The sequence below is a fragment of the Emys orbicularis genome, chromosome 2 (genome assembly GCF_028017835.1).
Source record: "Emys orbicularis isolate rEmyOrb1 chromosome 2, rEmyOrb1.hap1, whole genome shotgun sequence".
NCBI lineage: Eukaryota > Metazoa > Chordata > Testudines > Emydidae > Emys > Emys orbicularis.
This window is the reverse complement of record NC_088684.1, coordinates 81,699,432-81,726,073: the sequence shown is the minus strand read 5'-3', so window position 1 is coordinate 81,726,073 and position 26,642 is coordinate 81,699,432. Positions and strand designations below refer to the sequence as shown.

The 26,642-nt window shown below is 43.7% G+C and overlaps 1 protein-coding gene across 2 annotated transcripts in view; it reads right to left on the bottom strand.

Annotated features, from left to right (window-relative positions):
• Positions 1 to 26,642, bottom strand: part of OSBPL1A (oxysterol binding protein like 1A) — a 141,485-nt gene that overhangs the window by 74,687 nt on the left and 40,156 nt on the right. Inside the window, exons 7-15 of one of the 2 annotated variants that reach the window (XM_065397957.1) lie at positions 26,122 to 26,266; positions 24,367 to 24,434; positions 24,234 to 24,278; positions 22,752 to 22,825; positions 22,588 to 22,651; positions 18,530 to 18,628; positions 16,892 to 17,014; positions 10,121 to 10,202; positions 6,823 to 6,929 (exon numbers count right to left, since the gene is read on the bottom strand). In XM_065397957.1, coding sequence (XP_065254029.1) covers positions 6,823 to 6,929; positions 10,121 to 10,202; positions 16,892 to 17,014; positions 18,530 to 18,628; positions 22,588 to 22,651; positions 22,752 to 22,825; positions 24,234 to 24,278; positions 24,367 to 24,434; positions 26,122 to 26,266 — 807 coding nt within the window. Of the gene's footprint in view, positions 1 to 1,895; positions 2,240 to 6,822; positions 6,930 to 10,120; positions 10,203 to 16,891; positions 17,015 to 18,529; positions 18,629 to 22,587; positions 22,652 to 22,751; positions 22,826 to 24,233; positions 24,279 to 24,366; positions 24,435 to 26,121; positions 26,267 to 26,642 lie in introns of those variants that run through there. The other variant, XM_065397956.1, reaches the window with a different exon arrangement.

Genomic DNA, 26,642 nt, shown 5'->3' with positions numbered 1-26,642 from the left:
CCAGAGCCAGCTTCCATGCCTCCTTCATGCAAGGTGGCAAATCAGAGGTTGGGAAGAGGGCATGGCCACAGCACACTGTATTCTGGCTATCCCCAGAGGTCCCTTGGGGATCACAACCAGCCGGTTTAAGTACATCAGCATCCAGACTGCTCTAACCTGAGAGTCAGCTGGAAAAGGGAATCATGGAATCAACTGGTTGCTGGTTCTCACCTTTATTCTGTCTCCCAGATGTCCTGGATGGCTGTGAGGCATCCTTCACTAGGTGCTCTCCTAGGCTCAGAGAGCCAGTTGAGCTTTTATCCTTCTGTCCCAAGGGTCCCACAAGTCTGTCAGGCAATATAGCAACCAGAGCTGCTCTCCTTACTTTCCTGCAATACACTGGGCAGGCAGTGGGGGGGAGCTGCTGTCCCTTTGCTGCAGTTGCTCACAGTGCTCATGCCCAGGGCATTTGAGGCTGTAGGGGAGGCACCCATACTTTCTCCCCATAGGAAGCAGGGGGGCTGATTCAATACACAATACAAATCAAACTGGGAGAAGTTCAGTTTTCAATTCACAATCAAGTCAGTTACCAGTCACCCTGAAGGATAATTTAGAGCTCTGATTTTCACAACGGGCTCCTGAGTCACAACATGGACACCTGCGCGAGGAGCTGTACAGGACAGAAAGTTTGCATGCTCTGCCAGTACATGAATCCAATTTAAATATAGGAGTGTAAAATGAGAACAGAGTGAGGCAACATCAACCAACATTTACACAGCTAGCCTTGCACACAGCTTGAGGTTTCCAAGCTATTTAAAGCAACATGAAACAAATAAAAAGCAATCACCTCTCCACTGGCCTTCTACATAGACATTACACTAACAACTGGTATAAGCACTATGATCATTCAAATTGCAAATGCATTTATCTGAATATATTATGCTAATTATGCAATTGACTAGTGAAGTATCACACCTTGATATATTTACCCAAGTTAAATATACTGTGAATGGTTCCTGACAAAAGTTAGTGCAGAGAATGCAAATAAGGAATGTATTATTCTGGATTATGTACACACCAAGCCTAATATTTAATACTGACTAAAATAATCTGCAAAAATAAACTTGCATTTCCCCATTTACCATCTTTAATAAAATCTTTCAGCCATTTATCAGTTAATCAATCATCTTTTGGAACGTTTACCACAGGCAGTGAGAAAGATTCAGCCAAGTTAACTAAGGAGAAAATTGTTGAAACTGAAAATAGGCAGAGTGCAAGTAATATCTCAATCTTTAAAAAGGAACAATGTCAATTTTAAAATCATGTTGTTTAAAGAGGTTACTACCTCTGTTACTAATGCCACCTTTGATCATAAGTGAGTTTTACAAAGATCTAAATTACTATTCAGCATACTTTTTGTATTTCTATAGTGCTAGAGGATGAAAAGAAATTAAATCAGCTTTGCTTTTGTTTAATCAAGCTTCTCTTTCAGATTCTTGGTGCTGCAACGAATGAAGTTCTAATACTGTAGAAAATAGATTTTAAAATCTGTTTATATTGAATTTAGATATCATCCTGCAGTTTTATAATTTTGGGGACATTTAAATAGAGTCCCTTTAACTGTGCTATTGCTACAGTGATACAGTAATTTATGTTACTAACGTCATTGTCAACACCAGGTTAAACTGCCCCTAGAAGTGAAGCATCTTAAGAAGTGAGGTTTTTACCCACGAAAGCTTATGCCCAAATAAATCTTAGTCTTTAAGGTGCCACCAGATTCCTTGTTGTTTTTGTAGATACAGACTAACACGGCTACCCCCTGATACTTGTCCCTAGATTGTAGTTAGAACGCAAGTTCAGCTAGGATACTAGATCCAGCAAGAGGAAAAAGCTTGCTTTCAACAAGATTTACTAACCTTGTGCCAAAGTCACCACCGGAAACATTCCAAGTTACACCTGTTCTGACGATGGAGCTTCAATGACAAACTAAGCTTCAGTAAAAATTCAGCCTGAAGATAATTGAACAGCTTCCTAAATCACTCTTTCGTCTTTTTAACGGTTTAGTGAATACGTTTTAGACACTCTATGTTGAGGGTTTCATCCCAACGTCAACAAGGAGAGCAATAAACCCATTAACTTTCAGAGGGTGGACGCCAAGGCAGGCACGTTGACAGGTTTGTAGTTGCAAAACTCTGAATGAAGTGACTGTTAGCGGCTAAGCAACTCGAAAGCCGGAGGGTCCAGCCTGTTCACTTTGCCCCGTGTCCCGGCCTTACGCGGAGGGCCAGTCTCCTAGTGTGCAGGGATAAGAGCAGTCCCTCCCATCACCTCCGGCCGCCTCACAGGCTGCTGCAGCTGCTCCTCCCCGCGAGCGCCTCAGAGGTACCTCGTGCCCTGGCTGCCGGGTCCTGCAGTGCCCTGGCGCGGCTCTCACAACACCCAGCGGGGCGCTGCCCAGGCGGGGCTCTCTGCAGCTGGCGGGGGCATGCCTGACACCCGTGCGCAGCGCTGCCAGCTCCCGGCTCCAAATCCCAGCCAGCTGCTGCAGCGGCACCCGGCCCTCCGCGGGGCGGTATCGCGAGAGCCGAGCGGGGCCCGCCGCAGACTCGCCGGGGCGCAGGAGACAAGCCGGTTCCCCGCCCGGCCGCGGAGCACGGGGTCATTGCACCACTCCGAAGTGCCCCGGCCCTGCGCTGCAGCCGCCAGCACGCGGGGCGAGTGGGGAGGGACAGGGCTCCCGGGGCGGCTCCCGCCCCCACCCGCCATGCGGCCCCTTGTAGCTGCGGGCGAGAGCCAGAGACCCGCGGCCGGACGGGTCGGGGAAGGTGATCCCCAAAGCGCTGCAGAGGCTAACGGCGCGGGCTCGGCCATGCTGCTATGCTTAGTGCAAGTTCCCACAGGGCCCTAGCGAGCGCGGTGTTCAGAGCCAGCCCGGCCGGGAGCTGCAGCCCTTCTCCCTAAAGCACTCGTAGGGCAAAATGGGGTGTGCTTAAAAGGTTTAGTCTAGTCATTTTCCTCCACAACAGTCCCTCTTAAGGTCCCGCCACACTTTGTGCATCAGTTCCACATGCATAACCTTCTCCTCACCGCACTGCCCCTGGCTCATTCCTAAGTGCCGCCTTAGCTTTCTGACAAGCTGCAGCCAGGCACTGACCGACCTTTAACCAATTCACCCAGAACATGCAACGTTTGTAAAAAGAGATTAAGGCTTTCCTCCAAATCAGCTTTACCCTTCATAAGTCACCGTTGCCCAACTTGATGTGATTTGTGTGGGGGGGAGGGGGGGTATAGGGGCAGGCTGAAGTTCTCACAATACAACCAGGAGTTGGAAGCTGAACTCCCACACTAGTTTAAAAATTCAAAGATAGAAGGCATATGATTTATCATGCATTAGTAAGGACTCTCAGACACAGGAGTACCATTTGTGTATGTACTGTATAATTATGCTACAACTTCACCCAAGAAGGGGTGGGCTATGGAGAAGAGGACATTCCTTCTTACTAGTTAACATTTTTTCAAAGGTCAAAAACTGGACCCAATATGACTTATACACAGCAGCATTCTAAAAGTTAACTTTGCATTCTAACAAGTTTGCAAGCTGCACTTTTTAGTACCGGAAGAGGTTAAATTATGATACAATAGCAAAAATCAATTTTTGATAAAAACTAGATAAACTATTGAGCATGAGATAAGGCATTTCTTTCACATCTACAAATTTGTTGTTTGGCAGGTGGCATTAAATAGATTACTGGCTGCAAAATTCAACAAAATTAGTGCAGTAGACCCAGTAAAATGAGTGAGACAGTGGACATTAGGCAAGGAAGAAGTCTGATCAAAGAGCCCTAAAAAAGGGCAAGGAACTTGGATCTAGAGAGGCAATGAAAACAGGTAGTGATTAGGAAAAGAGGCCCAGAGATTGCAGCAGACATGAGTGTCAAAGAAGCCCACAACACATCTGAAAGAGATTGCAAGACCCTTTGAAAACGATCCTTCATGAAAGGAGTTTGACAGTCTAAGTTAACTTTGCTTTTGAGTGCCCTGTTAGCAGAGAGGTGTGTGTGTCAGGAGAGGAATCTTTGAAAATAAGTATCTTGATTTCATGATAGCACGAAGGCGGCACGCGAGCTGATTTTCAGTGGCACTCACACTGCCCGGGTCCTGGCCACCAGTCTGGGGGGCTCTGCATTTTAATTTAATTTTAAATGAAGCTTTTAAAACATTTTAAAAACCTTATTTACTTTACATACAACAATAGTTTAGTTATATATTATAGACTTATAGAAAGAGACCTTCTAAAAACGTTTAAATGTATTACTGGCACACGAAACCTTAAATCAGAGTGAATAAATGAAGACTCGGCACACCACTTCTGAAAGGTTGCCGACCCCTGGTCTAGATGTGTGTGTTCCACATATAAACCTTACATGAGAAGAACTCCATTGTTTACACAAAAGTAGTGTGAGTATTCAACACCTGCTGGCAGAAGCTAGAAATATATGGCTAGGGCCAAATCCTTTTTCCAGGGCAGAGCCCAAGTATATGGCATTTGCACTGGAGAGATCAGCAGGAACAGGAAGAAGACTATTCATGTAGCATTAATGTTGCTTTTGTTGAATGGAATTTCCAATAGAAAGCTAAGTTCTGTTTTTTAGTAGCAATATTAGTTTAAGTTGAGCTCATCAGGGACAGGAGCTGTCAACTGAAAGTGCTCCTGTAATGCACAAAGCTCATATCTCCTTTTCAATATTTCAAGAGCTTTCTATATTAAGATCTGAGATGGTTAGAGCAATGCTATGAAACTGAACTAGAATTTTCATTGCCTGGGCATTTTAAGATTCTTTATTATGATTACCAAAACTATTCAAACACAAAGGGGGGGAAATAGATTACCAACATGAAGTAGTTATAGTGCAATAATGACAACTACTGTCATAAAAAAAGCTACTGCCACCTCTTTCATGGAAACAATTATGCTATCAAGCCCTTATTTGTATCAAACTATAAATGTTACAAATACCAACAATTTAAAGTCTGGTACCCTTTTCTTAGCGTCACATGGTATTTATAACACTACTTTGCTCATTAAAATAAAAATAGAGGAATGAATTTGGCTTCACAAAGCAGCATACCTACCAAATATAATCACAGAATAAGAACCACCACATAGAACCATCTCCCTCATTCACAAATGGAGTTTTGACAAGTAGGTATTGGGTAAAGGAAAATTAAACTAGATCTATGACAAGATAAACAGATCTTTTACCACTCACTCCATTATGTTGTATTTTCACTCATGCAAGTATAGCAGGCTTGTGAGTAGAGAAGTAGGTTTGCATTAAGACTTTTCATTCCTATCCAAGCCTTAACAATGGATCCAGTGTGTGTGGCTCATTGCTAAGGAACTGGAAGCGACTCACAACACCAACACAATCTTCCTCATTTTGAAATACAAATGGCTGATGAAGACAAAGCTGAACTAAAGAGTGTCATCAGAGGTTAGGAGAACAAGTCTATCTATGGTAACTTGGTTATGAAGCACCCTCCAGAGATCAATATGAAAAAACAAACATGCAGTACATTTCCACTGAAGTATTGGAATTGCACTCAACAGTATAAACAAACAGGGCACTATTATGGTAAGTCCAATGAAGGGGGGGGGGGAGGGGAGAAGAGATCTAAACTAGAAATACACATAAGAGGAATTCCCTGGAATAATAAAGGTGCTGTTAATACCTTGGATTTAACCAATTCCAGATAGAGGGAAGAACCATCTGCATCGGGCCCTGCACATTAGTAACAATAAGTGCAATAAAAGGGACACAGCTTTTTTTAAAACTGTCCATGAAAACAACTGCTTATCTAAATCAAAAAAGAGACCTGTCCAAACACATGTGGAAGAAGGCAGAACAGCTGAAAAAAGACTATCAATTAATCTGTACTATACACAAACAAACCCAAGATTCTCTTTTGTGTTGATTCCTAGCTGCAGAGGAAAATGATTCTTTGACATACCAGATTCCATTAAGGTGGGCAAACTATGGCCCACGGGCCGGGTCCAGCCCGTCAGGGCTTTGGATCCGGCCCCCGTGTTGCTCCAGGAAATGGCTGGCACCACATCCCTGCAGCCCTGGGGGGTGGGTGGGGTGCGAAGAGGGCTCTGTGCGCTGCCCTCGCCTGCAGGCGCTGCCCCCTGCAGCTCCCATTGGCTGGGAAGGGGGAACCGCAGCCAATGGGAGCTTCGGGGGAGGTACCCGCAGGCGAGGGCAGCGCACAGAGCCCTCTACTCTCCCCCCACCCCCAGAGGGGTCGCAGGGACGTCCCGCTGCGTGCCACTGCCACCCCGGAGCCGCTCCAGGTAAGTGGCGCTGGGCCCGAGCCTGCACCCCAAACCCCTCCTACACCCTGCACCTCAACCTCCTGCCGCACCCCAACCCCCTGCCCTGAGCCCCCTCCTGCACCCCAACCCCCTACCCCAGCCCTACATTCACGGCCCTGCATGCAATTTCCCCACCCAGATGTGGCCCTCGGGTCAAAAAGTTTGTCCACCCCTGCACTAGGAGGTTAGCAAAATGAAAGACAACCCGTCTAGTAAAGGCAGAAGCCTTCGAGGTGTATTTGGTTCAGTGCATTAAGCTGCAGGCCTGAAGAGAAATTTGGGGCCTTGGCACATCATGTTTGCTGGGGTCTCTGCCCTGCTCATTTCTTTATTTATACCGATGTTGAAGACACTTTGGGGGCCCCAGTACAATTGTCCCCCTTTCCCCTGCCTCCCATTAGTTCTGGCTTCAGTGATGCTCTCAAAATAGTTTATGCAATAAGGATGTGAAGTACAGCAATACATACCCCTTCCTGCTTTGTGAAGAGCTTAAGGTAGTTACCCAGAGCCTCACACGTTTCTTTTGATACTTCAGAGACCACTTCAATTTTCTGAAGAAATGAAGGAGGCATTCCTGAAAGTCAAGAGTACCAAAGGTTAGCTGTTTTAGGAGATATCGTAATGACTGATTTTGCACAATTGTTTACTCCCAAATTGTCAACTAAAAATCCTAACTGAATTTTATGTGCTACATCAATACCAGAACAGTAGAAAATACTCTGTCTACAATACAGTGCACAAGTTAATATTAGGGGAAAGTTTCTTCCCCTTGTCCTGAGCTTAGGAAAGGTTGCAAAAGGTAATTTATTCATAGAGTTGGATACAGTTCCACCACACAGCATGGCTAGGGACACAAGATGGGAGAACTCTGGCCTTCATGACAAGATTACCCAGCCTTAACCTGGATCCCTCCTTTTTACCCCTTCCCTTGGAGTAAAGTGTGAAGACCTCTCCTGTAAAAGTATTGCATGATCCATAGTCGAAGGATGGTGTGCAGTTACTGCCATCATGTCACACCAGGAAGCTGAAGAAAAACCAAGAAGCCACAAAAGTTGGACAACTGAGTTACCAAAAACAGAAATCAGAAGAGAGACTGGTAGTAAATATCAAGGGGAAGGGGAAAATCTTTGAATGAAGGCTAAGACAATACCTGATGGAGTAAATGGTACAAACAGCACAAAAATATCCCCACTTCACACCCTAAATATAATACATATCCTCAAATGGATATGTAACAGGGGGTGGAATCATTAGCACTCAGGTCATTTTGTAACTATAACTATCAGCCTGTTATGCAGGATATAACTCAAGACTCAAGTTTCCCTTTGTCCTTGCTGTAATCCCCTTATTCCTGCATATTAAAAATGGAATTACTCATTCCAAATTAGAAGAAATAGGTTTATTTCATCCTAAAAAATAATAGGGTTCATTTAAAAACCACCACCAGCAGCAACTATGTTGTACATTTGGGCAACAGCAAATTAAACACCCATCCATGCATCTGCTGGCAAAAACTGATATACCCTTTACGTACCAAGTTGAAAGAAGACCATGTTCAAGGCTATATAGTGGTTTGTGCAGGGCCGGCTCTAGGATTTTTGCCGCCCAAAGCAAAAACAATTTTGGCCACCCCACCCCCCCCGTTTTTAATTACCCCACCCCCGGCCCCGCCTCAACTCCGCCCCTTCCCCAAATCCCCAGCCTCAAGCCTAGGAGGGAGGGAGGGGGAGAAGCGGCGCCCGCGCCGCGGCCACTCGGAGTCTCCCCCTCCCTCCCAGGCTCTCAAGCCTGGGAGGGAGGGCGAGTAGCGGCGTGCGAATCAGCTGTTTCGCGCGCGAGCGGCAGCAGCAGCGGAGGTGAGCTAGGGCGGCCGGGGCACATTTTTAGGGGCGGCATTCTGGCGCCGGCCATGCCGCCCCTAAAAATGTGCCGCCCCAAGCACCAGCTTGTTTTGCTGGTGCCTAGAGCCGGCCCTGGGTCTGTGGCAAGCCTGGCTTCTGTGTCTGTCACAAAAACCATCTACAAGCATTATATTCATTGCACTACTGCTACAAAAGGAGGAAAGAAAGTAGAGGTAAGTTTGAACTAGGTGTCTGAGTTTGCAGCATTTCGAAGAGGTCAGATGGCCTTGATAGTGACTACACAGATTACAAGTACCACAATCAGTCTCACTAAAAATGTAAGTACTGTCCTGGTTTAAATACAAGAGTCTGAAAATTCAGTGGTGCCAGTTGTATGACACCCTCCAGTGTCTTTTACAAGCCACACAAGAGCACTTTTACTCAACATGCTAGAAACTACCCTAGATATTACGTGAATGTTTGTACTTTGATACATTGCAAGAAAGTTTTTGGCTTGATATATATATATAATTTAATATAAATTTTTGAACCAAGTCCCCCCCTTGAGTTATATTTTTTGGTTGCATCCCACCACAGCCCAGACAGACTGGGTGGCCTCCTGCGTGAGTCAGGGGGTGGGGTGGCGCTCCCTCCCTGGACCCCACTATGTGGAGCCGGTTCAAGCCCCACCAGCTCTTCTCCTCTCCCCCCCATAGAAGTAAAACTATGCCTATGCCCAATGGTGCCCCCAGCCTGGATCCTCAAGTTCCCCCCCACCCCACCCCTGCTGGGCCCTGGCATCTTTATAGCATGTTGAGGGGGGCCTCAGCAAGAGAAAGGTTGAGAACCCCTCGACTAGATGACCTCTCGAGGTCCCTTTCAGTCCTACAATTCTATGATTAACAACTAGCACTCTAATTTGAGCTTAGTAAATTTTAACCACTGTTAAAAGTAGTAAGGACACAAATATACACAAAGGCCAGATCTGTTGATTAAAGATTTTTGTTTTTAAAGCCCCCACTTTTCAGATTATAATATAATTTGAATTCTCAAAATTACCAGTTTTAGAAGTTAAAAATCCATTGATTTCAATTTCATATTATGCATATATGTATATACAAGGCACTAGCCCGAAACAAGTGCAAGTCAGTATCTCTTAAGAAGTTTGATGCCTGTACATAATAGCCAATAAACTGGAACTCTGCTGTTGTATGCAAGTGTCCAATGGAAACAGTGTGTGATATACAAAAATTTGTAAGCTCTCTCCAACCCACTGTCCCCCCTTTTTGGCACCTTTATACAAGGACACTGGAATATATGCCATCTCACTGACCCATTAGTTTCTTTTTTATTACATTTAATGCATCCCTATTCCACAAGTTCAGTGCACCACAGCTTTTTTACTACAATGAGCAAATACATCATACAAATCGAGGGAGGAGAGAAACTAGAAGCAGCAGCTGATCTCTTGGCAGTAGGGAGAGTAGCAAGAGGGCTTTTGGTACCTTTAAGGGGACAATAAAAGCTACTGCTCTTGTGTTATTTATGTGGTTCTACAAGTGATTCCAAATCAGAAGGAGCTCACCTATACACTCAATTATCCTGAAAATACTATTTATGATCAATTTCACCATAGTTTAATCCTCTAGGAAGTTGTATTAACCGCCTCAATTGATGTAAAGCATCAGCAGAACCACTAGCTATTGTAAGTAAGAAGTTGACAGTTATTTGAAAACTGAAGTATTCAGTCTCAATTTCTAATTGAAAAGCAGTGGTCCTATACTCACAGGCATCTTATTTTTCCATTTTTTTTGAAGTTTTATTTGACAAAAGGATGGACTTCCTGATTTTTTACCAAGTGGCTTATCCAACACAGAGCACATCATGAAACTGCAGAAAGAATTGCAATTGCCAACAGTGTTACCTTTAGTGGTGTTGCACGATTTAATCATTGTGAGGAAGTTGGAAATCTCTTTATCTAGCCTTTGTTGACATGTTTGTGCCTTCTGCAAACAAAGATCAAAAGCTATTTAAAACATGTACTTCTAAATGGAAAAAGTTCACATTCTATTAAACATACTAAAGTTTGCTTATATACAAGTTAGAGATATCAGAAAAATGAAAAATTTCAAATTGTTAGGTAAGAAAAATGTGATTTTATACAGTAAATCAATAGATGACTGGTGCCTCCCCATATTGGGGGGCACCAGCTAAATGGGAGGACAACCTCCCCACGTATCTCTGCCCTGCCCCCATGCTCTTCCCCCCCCAACCCCACATTACTTGCAAGGGGGAGGGGCTCTGTCCTCCCGCTGCGCTGGTTCCCCCCAGCACATTCGGCTGCTCTCCCTGGCAGCCAGGCCCAGGTGGGGAGCGGGACGGAGCTGCTCCTGGTCACTGCTCCTTGCAGCATCGCCAGCTGCCTGGGAGGGAGCCCTACTGGGGAGGGGCGGCAGTGGCAGCCCACTCCCTGCCCAGGCTCAGCTTCTGGGGATGGGGGCCGAGCATGCCAGGGAGAAGGGGGCGCCTCTGGCTCGCTTGGCTGATGTCCGTGGAAGCTGAGCCTAGGTAGGGGGCAGCCTGCCACCACCATAGCGAGACCCTCTCCCAGGCACCAGTGGGCTGCACCGGGCAGCGTCCCAGCATGGCTGGAGGGATTCTGGCCCCACCCCTTCTGTTCCCCACCCAGGTGGCTACTGATGGGGGGGGCCACTGGACCCTCCATGCCCCGCCCCCCCAACGAGTCGCTCAATCTGGAGTGTCCTCGGAAGTGTGTAAAAAAGCTTCATGTATTTCTCTCTCAAGAAGCATCACTGCACATTTAAATGGCTATATCCAAAACCACTTTAATTGCAGTATATAAATTCCAATAAACTTTTTAGAAACAATCAAGTTTTGTTCAGAGACCAACAGTTACATAAGCTATTTTCCTCCCAATTTAGTTTTGCCACTTAGGGTATGTCTACCCTGTACTCTAAGCCCAGGCCTGTAGAACATGGACTCTGTTTCTGAGCCTGTGACTGAGCATCCACGCTGCAACAGAAGCCTGGGTTTGCAGTTGCTGGACCCAGTTCTCACAGCTGTGCTAACATGACCATATTGCACTACGTAGACATTTGACATGGGTCTGCACCTTGACCTGTATCCACACTGCAAAATGACAGGGCTTGGACCTGAATCATAGTGGTACTCTGGCTCTAATCCACGCCCTACAACATGGGTCCTGAGTGCTGCTGACCTGAGTCAGACTGATTTATGTGGGGATGGAAAGGGGGTTTGGGCTCAAATCAGAGTCCAAGCCATGCCTTAGCATGCAGTGAAAACATACCCTTATCACAGGCAGCCTCCTTCAGCGCTTTAGCTGATTAGAGTGGACAAATGCTGGCAAGTGAAGAGTTAAACCCAGAGCTTCATTTTTGGATATCCAAACACACAGGAAGGGGCAGGCACTGCCTCTCAGGATCAGGTCCTTCGGCTCCATTGTAGTTTGGAGGCATCTACTACTTACACAAAACATCCCCATTCCAGTGAAGTCCCAAATAAACTTTGCTTATGAATAGTGATTACAGCATGCATTGCTGTATTTGCAGAGTAACTAGGACACTTGGCATCACTTCAGATTTGATTTAACATGTTAAAGAAAAGAAATAGCCTCTGTAAACTCCCTTTGTAGAGGGAATATAAAGACCACTCATGAAATTTATAGCTAAACAAAGCATTCTACTGCCAGAGATGCATCAGTCTCTGGGAGTACAAGTCTGTCAAGTTGACACAGCTAAGAACTCTCAGATTTCACAGCATAAATTTAAGCACTAATGAAGTAAGTTTAGTTTAACTAGAGCAGAATTATTCATTAATCATGTAAGTGACATATGATGCTGTTTCTCCAGTAAAGAGAACAGTGCTCTAGTGCTGTTGCATTCTACAAGTTATTTGGCATGAACTGGTCATAAGACTACATAATATTACAGTCTGAATGTCATAAGTCACTTCAAAGCTAAAAAGCATCACATTGTTCTAGACAACATTTCATGTATTACCCTTTGTGACAAGAGGTTGTCGGGGGAGGAGGGAGAGCAGGGGTGAGAAGAGGCACATCAGTCAAATATACTCTTTAAAAGAAAGCCAGTTTGGGCCTACATGTCTAGGAGGGAAAGGCTACTCTAGAACTCTAACCCAGCACTTCTACTCCTTTTTTAAGAAAAGAAAAATACCCACCTAAAAAAACCCTAAACCCATATTTGCTCAAAGTAAAGAGGGATCAACTTAAGGTAAAGAATCTGTTGGTAGCCTGGAACAGAGAGGGTCCACATGAGCATTTACAAAAGGTGTTAGTTACCAATTCACTCAAGTTACTTTAACTAGGAGACGTATACACTACTGGCATGGTGGCTCTAAATGTGGTGTGTTCAAACAGGTTAAAAAGGTTAGTAATCTGGTCAACTAACAGTGTGTCAACTCTAACAGAGGGCTAGGCTGGCACAGTGTTGTCTTCATGTAACTTATTTTTGCAGCATGACTAGGACATTAACTGGTTTGGGCTGGTCATCTTCTTTCCAACTCTGTGGGGCAAGACACTGCACCACCTGCTGCTGGCTCTGTTTTATGTGGGAATCCTCCAGTACAGTGGCCTCTGACATTTTAGCTACCCTGCTCAAAGAAGATTTAGACAATGATAGAATTCCAGCAGACTTTCTAGACTAGCATTCTCATTGGTGGCAGCAAGACAGCGTGGAGGTTTGAAATAAAGTGCTGGGGGTAGCCAAGGAACAATGGTGACCCTGTCTCATTAGAAAAATGAAGTTGTAGTGGAGCAAGCTGTGAGGAGATTAGTTTCAGGGGGTTTCTTCCACTCAGATGTCAAATCCAAGACTGAAAACTACATGGTAAAAAGCCCTGGGACTTGTTTAAAGACTCTTCAGAGCCCTTGCTGAAAAGTCTTCAAGGAATGAGGAGTTTCAACTATGATTATGTACAACTTTATAAAATTAAATATCAGCATGTATATAGTTGTCCTCTCCACCCCCTTTCATCCTCTGCATGTTGCTTCTCTTCAGATTATTCTTTTATAAGGTCTTGAGAGGAGGCACTATTTTCTTCCTTCGTGGACATTACCAGAACACAAATAAGGTTACGTTTTACCAAAAAGCATGTGCATTTCATGTAGTTTTTCTACAGAATTAGGAGTGTATCAATATTAAGGATAGTTAAAAATTTTCCATCAAAAGACTGTTTTAACAGCAAACTGGGTTTTTAACTAGTTATTTTGGGGGGGGGGGGGGTGGGAGAGAGGAAGTTTCTGCTTCCCCACAGAAAAATTTAGACCTTTGTCAAAAATAAACTAAGATTTGGGATTGCATCCACAGTGCCTCTTGGGTAGGGTGGATAAAAATCAATGATTTAAAATAAAATTAAAAAAAAAAACGGATTTTTTTGATCAAACGTTTTGAGGAAAAAACCTATCTAAAGATATATCTTAATTAAAACTCTTTGAGCTATAATGTATCTCATCATGGAATAGGGATTATAAATTCTAATTTTATAGTACGAGACAATATATTCATGTAATGTTTAAGAAAAGTTTTGTAAATTAATTCCAATAGTTCATGGATTAGGGACCCAATTTTATGGGGTTCCAGGGGCTTCTGTATAGATTATTTAGGTTAATCTTTCTGTCTACCCAATGGGACTCAGTGCTCAGTCTAGAAGATATCAGATGCTTAGTTTTGCAGTTTTCAAACTGTGGATTTGTGTCTCCAGAGATAACATGCTTGTTAACAGCAAAAATGTTTTAAAATAAATATATAGAGGTGAGAAATAACAGCTCTCAACCCTATTGTCCGTCTGCAAATTTGTGTACACAGTCAATCCCTTACCTCTCTCTAAAAGTGCAAAGTTTCAAAAAGTTCAATGAATAGAAGATTGTTGGGGGCAGAATAGATCTGGACAAGGAGAAGAAGTCTGGAGATAAATATGAGACAGGGACAGGCAGTAGAAACAAAAGTGAAACTTTTTGAGCAGCATATTCCAGAAGTCTTGAGGTCTTTCTGAGTGTAGCCTTTATTGATTTGAGATCAACCATACCATTCTCTCACTAGAAGGGAAAACCTATAATGGCAGTAGGCCCTAAAAGAGACCCAATTTGGGAATAAGAACCATTCAAGAAATGTTTGCTGATGTTTTAAAGAAAGTCACACCAGTGAACTGGTGGAAGTGACTTAAGTACTTGGATTCAGAGACTGTTGAAGTGATAATCTCACTTTTAACAGCAGTAGCTTCTTCTGCCGGTGTAGAAAGAATATTTTCTTCCTTTGGACTAATTCATTCCAAATTGAGAAATCGTTTGGGACCTGAAAAAGTAGGAAAGCTTGTTTTTCTTTTCCAGATTATGAACAAACAGTATTTGAAGTTTCTCATGTTGACCTGGCTGACATAGTTGATTTAATTTTGGGGTTTTTTTTTGAAAAAATATTTCATTTAACTATTTTAGTTGAAAACAATTTAAACAAAAAACAAACCTGATTTTAAAAAGCTTGAATGTTTAACTAAATTCAAAAATTCATATGCTTGTTTTGTTAAAATATTATATGTTTGCTGTTGAAGAAAAAAATCCAGAATATATAACGTTGTTTTAGTTAAAAAAACAATTTAAATGTCTGTCTGGTGATGTTCTCCTTCTAATACAGCATGGCAAGAAAATCCTCCAAGTATTAATTAACCTGTTGAACTGGAGATTGTTCACCTCCCAATGACTTCATAAATATCTGCTTCAATTACCTTTGGTAAATGAAATAACCAAACAATCATTTAGTTTTACAGTTATATCAAAAAATGATCTGAAAAGTTTCAAAATAAATCATTTTAAAAATGAAACCTACATCTGAGTTGTGAAAAATATGTATTAAGGTTATAACAACCAACAAGAATGCACTTTATTTAATCATGGATTTCTACATAAGAGAATTCCTGACTAGCGATTTAAATCAAATCCACCCTGCTCTGGGGAGCTATAGTTGAGGTGTCATGCATCCCATCTTCCTCTCTGGGCCAGTCTGGCTGAGGGGACTATCTCCCATGATGCACCACAGCAACTCAACAAAAAGCAAACACTGTGGTACATCAAAGGACATGTAATTTGGTTAGGGAGTGCAGCCCACAGTGAAGAACAGGGCATGAGCCACCATTTCCAAATTGAAAAGTCCCCCCCAATCAGCTCTAGTCAGTATTTAAACTATTGCAGTAAATTGCAGGAATAGAATTTAGAATTCCAGATATACATGGTCAAGTTATCCTGAAAGAAAGGTTTGCTTTGCATTAGTGTAGCCTTCAGAGTTTCCTGTCTAGTAACCTTGAACTTTTCTGTACCCTACTACTTTCCTTTAATACACTAGACAAACTTCTGCCTTCAGAAAACTTGATGGTAGAGCAGGGCGGGCAAACTTTTTGGCCCGAGGGCCACATCGGGTTTTGTAAATTGTATGGAGGGCCGGTTAAGGGAGGGGGTCGTGGCCCAGCCCCCACCTCTTATCTGCCCCCCACCCGCAGGATTCCTTCCCCATCCAACCCCACCTGTTCCCTGACTGCCCCTCTGGGACCCCTGCCCCATCCACACACACCCACTCCCTGACCGCCCCCAGACCCCTGCCGCCCCATCCACCCCCCCCGTCCTTCCTGACTGCCCCCCCGCCCCAAGGACTCCTGCCCCCATTCAACCCCCTGTTCCTCCCACGACCACCCCGACCCCTATCCACACTCCCGCCCCCTGACCACCCACCGAACTCCCCTGCCCTCTATCCAACCCACCCTACTCCCTGCCCCCTTACCGCGCTGTCTGGAGCACTGGTGGCTGGCAGTGCTACAGTCACGCCGCCCAGCTAGAGCCGGGCCACTCCGCCGCCACCACCAAGCAGCACAGAGCACCGGATCAGGCTGGGCTCTGCAGCTGCACTGCCCCAGGAGCTCACAGCCCCACCGCCCGGAGCATTGCGCTGGAGCGAGCAAGCAAGCTGAGGCTGCGGGAGAGGGAGGACAGCAGGGGAGGGGCCGGGGGCTAGCCTCCTGGGCCAGGAGCTCGGGGGCTGGGCAGGACGGTCCCGCAGGCTGTAATTTGCCCACCTCTGTGGCGCACCACAGCAAGAACTCAGTTTCACAGTAAACGGAAGACTCTCTCGTAAGCAATTTTGAAGTTATGTGAAGTGCCTTGCATTAAGTCAATTCAGATGAGGGCCCTATACATTAACTCTTGTTTCTAAGCAGTATATAAATCAAAACCATATTATATCAGAACAGTATATTGCTGAGGGTTACATACTATAAAGTCTGGAATACCTTAGTGAAGACTTAAGTCTCAGAGGACACTAAGTCAAGTACTTCAAGCTCCCTCTTCTGGCCAAAAGTGCTCAAAACAGTTTAACTTGTAACGGTTCATTTGTGTGAATGTTCTTAAATTACTAAAGACAAGTAGTAGTAGTATACATTCACTATTATATGCACAGTATTGAGCATGAATGAGATATCACAGACTTTATTCTAAACGCCATCAGTGTGTGTGTCCACTGAGAACATCCAAGTAAATATTACCCAAACTAGAAATGGTAAAGCTGCTCTAATATATCTCTAGTATTCTATAGTTAAAGAATAGCAAGCACCAATTTATAGTTTGCCAGATGTAAAAGCCATGTATTCCCATACATACTTTCAACGTTTCTTGCAATTCTGCAACAGATACTGTATCATCATCTTCCTCGTCACTCAGCTGTTCTTGGGTACAATAGTGAGTGCTGTACGCAGAGTGGTCTTCTATGGCCTCCAGCCAGTTCTGAAAATAAAGCAGCCACCGCAAGAATTCAGCACACTCATTTTAAAGAGCACACCTCTACTTCAGCAGCAGCTGAACACTGGCACATGTAAGAGCCAACTGGTGCCTCAGAAGAAAGCAACAGCTCAGTTATTTTTTTTCCTTAAAGACTCCTTGACATTGTTAGAAAATGCCTAGTGTTTTTAGACAGTTATTCCATTTTCAAAAAGTGTATAATACACAAAGGATAATGGCTTGGTTATTAAGTTGCTGGACAGCTGTTATTTATTCCTTCTTATGACACAAGAACTAGGGGTCACCAAATGAAATTAACAGGCAGTAGGTTTAAAAACAAACAAAAGGAAGCATTTCTTCACACAACACGGTCAGTCTGTGGAACTCTTTACCAGAGGATGTTGTGAAGGCCAAGACTATAACAAAAAACAACCAACCAACCCACCCACCCACCCCCCCCCAAAACACACAAACACACACGATAAATTCATGGAGGATAGGTTCATCAATGGCTTTTAACCAAGATGGGAAGGGATGGTGTCCCTAGCCTCTGTTTGCCAGAGGCTGGGAGTGGGCAGCAGGGGATGGATCACTTGGGGATTGTCAGTTCTGTTCATTCCCTCTGGGGCATCTGACATTGGCTGCAGCCAGAAGGCAGGATGCTGGGCTAGATTTGGTCTGACCCAGCATGGCTGTTCTTATGACAGGGACTCTTGATCTGGGTTAGCTTCCTTGTTTTGCTAGACTCCAAGTGACTTGCTGGAGGTCATACAAGAAGTCTCTGCCTCTGTTCCCAATCTCCAAAAATGGAGATTATACTTCTCTCATCCTGTGTCTTGTCTATTTAGATGACAAGCTCTCTGGGGCAAGGACTGCTTTGCCATTTTGTTTGTACAATGCCTGGCACAATAGGGCTGCTTAAGTCCAAGTTGGGCTTTTAGGCACTACTGCCAGATAAAAGGTGTTTTTGTCCCCAGATTTCTTCACCTCCAGAAGCCTTTAATCATGCCTTATAGGTGAAAGATAAATAGTATGTTCAATACATTTATTACTGTAGCACCTAGGAGCCCTAGTCACGATAGTGCTCTTATTTCTCCCAGCTCCCTGTAGGGCATTATCCCTTGTTTAGAACGCATGGCCCTAACCACAGCTTTGAACCTATTTGCAAAAATACACTAATTAACTACCTTTCTTGGTTTGGGATGAGGGACGAGTAAGTTGCAACAGAAGTTTAGGAGCTCAAACAAACAAACAACCTCTCACTATTTAGGCAATGCCAAAAGGCTGAACAGGTTTTCCTATAACCAGCTGTTTCAGCGGTGGAACAGCAACAAACATACAACTATTCTGAATGCCGTGTGTCCATGAGCCAGGTCTCTATGCTACTAGTGAATCCAAAAGTATAGTATTAATATACACAGCTCAAGGATTCAGAGTTAGCTCTATGCAACCAAAATTAGATTCTCTCTTCCATCTACACAAAAGTTACAAGATTAGAGACTTAATTAAATTGGTAGTTACCTCTCTAGCCTTAGGAGGAGAGTTTTTAGGCACTTTAAAACTGTGAACACTGTCATCGAAGCATTTGACAGAGAAAAGGCAGCTGTCTGTAGATTTTACCTTTGATTAAAAAAAAAGATCATGAGTTTACAGATTCCAGAAACAGGCAACTAAGGTTTAAAAAAAAAAAAAAAAAAGTTTTATCGGCAGTTATAAAATATTAGAGCATAGTACTACTCTAAAGTACCTACAAATGGTAATATGGGTTATGTTTGCCCTGGTTTTCAATTCAAATGTGCTCAGTTTACAAGCAAAGATGACAAACTAGCCACCTGCCACACAAAGGGAGCTTTGTCTAAGCAAAGCTGTTCCTTGCCCTTATCTCATGCATCACAAGTAAAGGCTGTGCAGACTACTAAACTATTAAATCTGCACATCCCCAATATCTTCAAATTTAAGTCCTCAGCAACCCCTGTGCAACTACTGCTTTCAATGGTTTGCACAGGTGCAGCCAGTTGGAACTTAGCAAGCTTATGGATGCATAAAAACAGTCATTCAGCTGGACTAGGGAGTAGTAAAAAAGGCTGCTATGACCATCCACAAGAAGCAGACCTGCATAAAGTAATGCGAGTCATTTATCAGACTAGAAACTCACTTTGAAGAAACAGTTTAATATAGTTTTAAACACAAGCAGTAAGAAACTGGTACTTACCTTCGCTTCACTGTTGTACAAGATGTATTGCATATGTCCAGAATATTGGCGGTATGCATGCGCTTCATGCACCAGTGCTGGAGAGCTTTTCCTAGCAGTACCCATAGGGGAAGCCACGCTCAGCTCCCTGTGCTGTGAGCAGAGACGCCCCACCCCTCCTCCAGTTCCTTTGTACCAGAACCCAATGGTAGACTCTGATGCATCAGGGAAGAAGGGTGGTCATGTAATGGATGTATGGAACCATCCTGAAAAACTAGTTACATAACTGTTGTTCCTTCGGGTGCTTGCATATGTCCACTACACTGTAGGTGACGCCAAAGCTGTTACCCCAGGAGGCGGAGCTCACGCTCACTGGAAGAGGGATGTATGGCCACGTTGCCTGCATTTACATTATATCCCTTGAAGCTGCAGATGGTGCATAATGTTTGGTAAAAGTATGAATCAAGGACCACATCACTGGTCTACAAATGTCCACAACTGGGACATGTGCCAGAAACGTCACTGAAGTTGAATGTGCTCTGGTGAGCAGCACTGTGAGCCTATCAGGAGGAGTTACTCCTCTTAACAGTGTAAGCCATTGCAATATACCTGCATGTCTGGAGAGGCAGCCACTGACCTGAGTAACTACTGGTATCCTTTAAAGTCATCTGGTACTGGGGGAATGACATCTCCAGTGAGGCCCTGGTACCAGAGAAGAGGAAGCGGTTTACAGCGGAGGCAAAGGAGATGGTCTTGCAGTACCAGTACAGGCTGCAGTACCAGTGGTTATTCCAGAGCTAGCAATGGTAAGTCAAATGCATGGGTTGTCAGGTGGCTGTTCAGTACCATCACCGGTCTCAGGGTACATCTACACTGCAATTAAAAAAACCCTGGCTGACCCAGGCTCACAGGGCTCTGGCAAAGGGGCTGTTTAATTGCAGTATAGACATTCAGACTCAGGCTGCAGCCTGGGCTCTGGGACCCTGTGAGGTGGGAGCCAGAGTCAGCTGGCATGGGCCAGGCAGGGTTGTCTAACTGCAGTGTAGATAGACTCTCCCTCAGAGCTGGTAGAAGTGTCCCACCTGGGGGAATACTCATATGAGAGGAATTGGTTCTGGAAACTGGAGACATCCGCAACCAATAGGGCCATTGTGAGGGGCTAGTATGGTACTAGGCCCCAGGCTTGCCTGGGGCAAGTGTCCCAATCCCTGGACAGACCATCTCCGAGCCCCAGCCATGAGAAACAGTGGTCTCTACGCTCTTGGTACTGGGAAACCCGAGAGTCTGGAGAAGTGTTGGAGAATCTGGCGAGGTAAGGTGCTGGCAGAGGTTCTCCATGACCTCAGTCGGGACCTATGCCTGAAGCACAGAACCGGAGCAGCATGGACAGCTTCCAAGCCAGTAGTACTTGGCGCAGGGGATCTTGAGCTGTCCCCATGGAACGTTGCAGTGCTGAGCCTAAGACAAGCGATGCCAAGGACAAGCGACCCGGTGCCTCTAAAAGGCTACGTCAGAGCCAGGTGAGGGTGCTCACATTGAAGCAGAGACGACAGCGATACTGACAGGCATAGTAAGTCTAGCTGCAGCATCAGCCTCCATCTGAGTCTGTACCAACAGGCTGCTGACCCACAGCAATCAGCCAAGACTGCTCTGTCACCACTGGAGAAGTAGCCTGTCACAATGGTCCCTGATAGGGGACTAGGGTCGATGTCTCAGGTCTAAGTGAGTCTGTGCCAGCAAGCAGCAGGTCGAAGGATGCACTCTACCATCAGTACCTGAAGGATCCTTTGTGAAAAAGTCCCATACCCTATACTTCAAGGAGCCAGAAGTGGACATAGGCTTGTGCTTCAAGGCGAGGACTTAGATTCTGTGGCCTTGAAAAGGACAGTCCTGGAGACTGGGATCTTCTGCAGCCTCTTTCAGCTGACATGACCGGGGAAGCACTTTGGGAAGGAGTCTTTGAAGAGCTTCCCTTAGATGATAGTGGCTCCAACGCTGGAGCTTCCATAAGACTATAATGGAGGCACTCCTCCCTCAACTTTGAGTAAGTCTTGAAGATTAACAGATAGGTGATCTACATCTCTGATGTAGCCTTCACCCAAACACTTGAGGCAGTTGGGTTGGGGGGCGGGGGGTGTCACTAACAAGTATAGGCTTCCCACAGCCTGGGCAAAATTTCAACCTCTGGGACCTCGGCATAGGTTCCCTGGTACCAGGCAGGGTCCAAAAACCCACCAGACTGGAAGGACCCCAAAAGAAGGGCTAAATCAAAATGAAAAAGGATCAAGACTTTTTTTCGGAGTAATACTAGGTAGATTGGCATTCTTGTGAACGACTCAATGCTCCAGCTACGGATGTAAGAAGGAACTATAGAGGCAGTGCTGTCTGTCCTTTATACTCTCACCTCTATGTGTAGCACTAGAGAAAGTTCTCCAGCACCACAGCACAGGACACACCCACCCACACCCACACCCACACCGTAATGTACATATATGAGCACTCAAAGCAGTAACGTCATTACTGCAAATAGATTAAATTTTGCTAGAGGCATATATTGAGCACCATATTTCTGAAATTCCACTTAGTAAAAAAACCAAACCAAAAGCCAATCATTTATGCTTAATTAAAAAATAAATCACAGGTAGCTCCTGGCAAAAAATTTACAGTGAAGAGAAGTCTAACAGTTTTTCACATTCTTTTTAGATAGCAGGTATAACTAGGTTATAGTTTGTTTTTTAAGATTGCTTATTAAGATTATTAAGCGCTAAAGAGGGGAGGATTTTTTAAAAAAAACCTGATATTGCAGACTTGAGATGTAGGCTCAAAGCAACTGGATTAGTCCCCGTCCCAACTCCTTACACTTATTGCTTATTACCTGAGCCCCCAGAGTATACCCACTACACATGGCTTTCTACATGTCCAAATAGTGCCTCCCATATCTATCTTGCTACTTTTAAGCTGCGTAGTGTCCTACTGCCTCCCTCTGCCAGAGCCTTTAGCAGCATATAGTAGCACTGTGCAATGATAAATATGGATGCAGCCTGCCTTGCACTGCGGCATGTACACACACCTGTAGTCCCTGTACTCTACACAACTGCTGTAAGTATAGATGTAGATTTATAGATACAAAAGGGTAAAATTCTTTATAAAAAGTGTTATTTCATGCCACATATTACAAACAAAATAAGGATTCTGTACTATATATTACAGAGAGGCATCACATAAGGCATGAAATATGGGAAGTCATTTAAGCCACAGTGATCTGGAAAAAAGTTGAAGGAACTGAGCCAGAAGCCATATGTAGTGACTTAGCCAAGGAATTCATAGTCTTTATGTGCACAATACCAGTGTCTGACTGGTATTTTAGAAGCCCTGCTTCACATCCTACCGTGCAGACAGCTTGTGTTAGGTGCTTGCATCCTTGGCGATGATCATTATTTACTGCATCAGCCCTTTGGAAGATTTAAAAAAAAAAAAAAAAAGAAGATTTTAAAGTGGAAAGGTAGGAGTCATTAAGATTCTAATTATCAAGAAATTAAGTGTGACACTTACTGTTTGCGATACCAGGAAAGGACTCCATGTTCTAGTACTACCCAGTAAAGTTTCCAGCCAAAAAACCTTAAACTCTAAAAGAGAACGTTAGTCATTTCAAAGCCCATTGCTACTCCTGATAACTGATAGCAGTACTTGGTGGCTAACAGTCTACATTACTTATAGCTTGCTTTTTTTTTTTTTTTTTTTAAACATTTCAAATGTGATCCAAGAGTTACATCTATTAAAACTCTCAACATTAAATCAGCATCTGTTTTTTCAACCATTCTATTTCCTTCCCCAAGAAGTGGGAGAACATTTATAAAAACCAAGTACAAGTTTGGTTGTATCCACAAAGACAACAACATTTATGGAGTTTTAATAAGCATTGTTACTCAATAGGAAACTTCCTGGTCAATTAAGTTTAGCTTTGTTGTAGTTCAGCACTCAATATGGCCATCCACATATCTGATCCCTTATACTGGAATGGCTGTTAGTACCTACCATAAAGGTTTCTTACATATTACTATAATCAAAGTAACTCATCTAACCAGACACGTGCAACAAAAAAACTGAAGATAGAATGCAGATAGTGGGAAGTGACCTGAAGGGTTGCCAGATGCACAGTAGGGTCTGCTTTTAAGAGTTTATAGCAATGTTAAGAGATGCCTAAAAATCAAGTCTTAAATCGCCATTAGATAGCATGAGGAGAGTGTGCTTTACAAGCTGCAGCTTAATATTTTGGTTTTTAGGATGTAAATAAATGCTTTTATATCAGCAGTTAACCAACTTTGTGAATTATTACACTGAACTTTGGTTTAAGCCAAAGTATTTGTAGGATTTTTAAAAATATATATTCTTCAAAAGTTCTTGAGAGAAAGTTGCTTCATGTATTGTACTTAAACACATCTTTATAGGATTGAGAGAAGTTGCATAAAGGATTTTCCCTATAATAAATCATGAGAGCTAGAACATCTTTTGGGGACTGTACAGAACAGAAATGTTTGTAAGCTTTTATTACCATCTTCCCTATAATTCAGTTTTCAAGGCTTTTAGGAATGGGCTCTATCCTATGGATAATGCTGAATAGCAGTGAGCCAGTAGTCAGATTACCTAGATCTTTATGTGGCCTTCAAAACTGTAGTAGAAACACAGCCCAATTATTAATGGAGTTGGCTCTTTAAAAGGTAGAGAAGTACTATCCCCACTGTACAGATGGGAACTGTGGCACAGGGTAGATGAAGCAAGCCTTGTCCAAGATCAGAGGGAGCCTGTGGCTGAGCCAGGTATTGCACCTAAATGTCCTGAATCCAGCACCAGCCTTCCTATCCTAGGATTAGTTTTGGAAATATGTTGTGATATACCAGTCAAGATATCACAGAAAAGCCACCATCCATCAGCCCCCTCTCAAGAACAGAGAATACAATCTTCTGGGATAGACTTTGAAAACAATGTTTGGGTTGTTTTACGTATTATGAAAAGGGAAAGTAAAAGAAAACATACCTTCCACAAGAGACCTTCATATCGTTTCAGGCGTTTGTTGATCACCTATATAAAATAAAATATTTAAAAAACAATAATATTTAACCAACTGATTGTTTCTTGAACAGTTTAATATAGGATCTTTTGTACCCACCTTTCCAATGCTTCCTGCAAGTATCTGTTTCATTTCTGCACCTTGGGCTAGATCAAACGGTGTCTGGTCTGTTTAATAACCAAAATAAAATCCAGAAGAGTTTAGCTTTAATTAGGAGTTAGATCTGTTGCAGGACATTTAATGCTGTGGATAGGTATTATGTAGTAATTATACTGGTTGCATTTAATATGGCATAAGGTTTCTATTCAGCTCTGAGGGAAAGCAATGGCAATCATTTGCTTGTTTGAACATTACTGATAGGAAGAAGAGCTAGCAGGAGAGCGGTATACTAGCTATGATTCACTTCCTACAGTAAGACACCTTCTGAACTTCCTATGTTTCTACACCAATACTCCTACCTTACAAGATTTGCTCACTTGCCAGACAAGAGCAATTCTTAATTGACCGATAAATTGTATTATATTTGTTATGCTAAAACTGTGGGCAAGTTGAATTTTGCTAGAATTGGTAAGGAAGAGTTTTGCTAGGATTACAGAAGCCTAATTTTACTCCAGTCAACATCTGCCAGTTATTTACTTGTAATTTAACCAGAGTGTTACAGTCAATTTAATAAAAAAGTGACAAGATAAACTTTACAGGTGGGATTTTCAGGAGAACCTGAAGTGACACAGGAGCATCAGTCCCAATGACTTTCCATGAACTGAAAATTCTATCCTCTGCTTTTACACTGCTATGCTCATCTCTGGCAGAGTCAACAAAAAGTGACTCAGTACCTGTCTACGTGGTGCAGCAACACAGACTGCAAGGGTGTGAATTCTAATGCACACCAACATGTTGCACACTAACTGGCCCCTGCAGACACCGCTGGTGAGCACTAAGAGCTACCTACTGCATTTTAATTTAGTACACGAGTTAGAGTGTAATAGGGAACTTTTAGTGAAGACCCTGTTGAGGTACACAAGCCAGTTATGATCCAACACATTGTTGTGCATTAGAACAGAAGTTCTCAAACTGTGGTCCGCGAGCTCCATTCAGGTGGCCCACGGATAGTTCCCTCTAAGGTGCACACCTGAGCAGCCGCACATGAGAGAATGTAGGGCCAGCCACCTAATTAGTGGAGCCGCACAGGCATGGCTCCACTAATTAGGTGCCTGGACCCTGGAGAAGACACACATGTAAGGTGAGGTGGTGGGCTTGGGGGGGGGGGAATAGGGGCCAGGTGGGAGGGGGCAGTGGGGTGAGAAGAGGGGGTGGGTGGAATTTGGGATGTGCAGGGCTGTGGTGGCCAGAGAAAGAGGCGATTTCCCCAGCTCCAGGGCTGCGGCTGCCGGGGAGAGGGCCCCCCCCACCCTTCCCAGCCCCAGCTTGGGGGCTGCCACAGCGGGGGAGAGAGGGCACATCCATCGCATTAGAAAGGTAAGACTACGAATATTAAAATACAAGTTGTGTGCTTTTATTTGTAGAATAAAAAAAGATTATTAAAAGGTTGAGGGTTTTTTGTTTTTAATATAGTGCTTTTATCCAAAGCGCTTTACAATAGTTTTAGCTAATGGAATAAACAACATTTGGAAAGATCATTAAGTGGTCCGCTGAGACCCTCAGCAATTTTCAAGTGGTCCGCAAAAAAAGTTTGAGAACCACTGCATTAGAATTCATAGCCTGCAGTTCGCATTGCTGCACCATGCAGACCAGCCCTCACACGTAATAGTTAAGCAGTGACTAACAAGTACTTCCATAAAATGACACCAGTTTAGTTCCTTTGCTTCATATTTAAACTGTAAGAACTTTACTTACCATTTTTGTTTCTGATTTTAGAGTCTGCACCATTTTTTAAAAGTTTTAAGGCACAGTGCTTGTGAGCACGGTATGCTGCACAATGTAATGGTGTATTTCCCATCTGATCAGTACAGTTAATATCAGGAGGCTTTGGCCTGTTCAACTAAAAAAATCCAAAACAAAAAAACCAGAGTGTTATATGTACAGGTTAATTTAGTTTTCCTATTGCACTACATATAGCCTGAGCGATTTAGGGTCAAGTATCTGCTCCCTGCCCCGAAATCTTGAAATATAGACTAGGCACTGAAAAGTAGGGTGACGAAAGGGGGTCATGCTCTGGGAAGCGCGAGGGCTACAGCAGCGAAGTGAGAGGTTCAGTTAAAAGTAACTACTTCCCTGTGTTCTTGGCTTAAGTGTCCCCATCCCATCTCCGATGCGCAATATAGCACAGAACTGGCTGCATTTCTATGGTACTCTTAATAGTTTAAATATTTTGGGTTCCTTTGAGAACAGGAAGACAACAGAAATTGAGTTTAGAG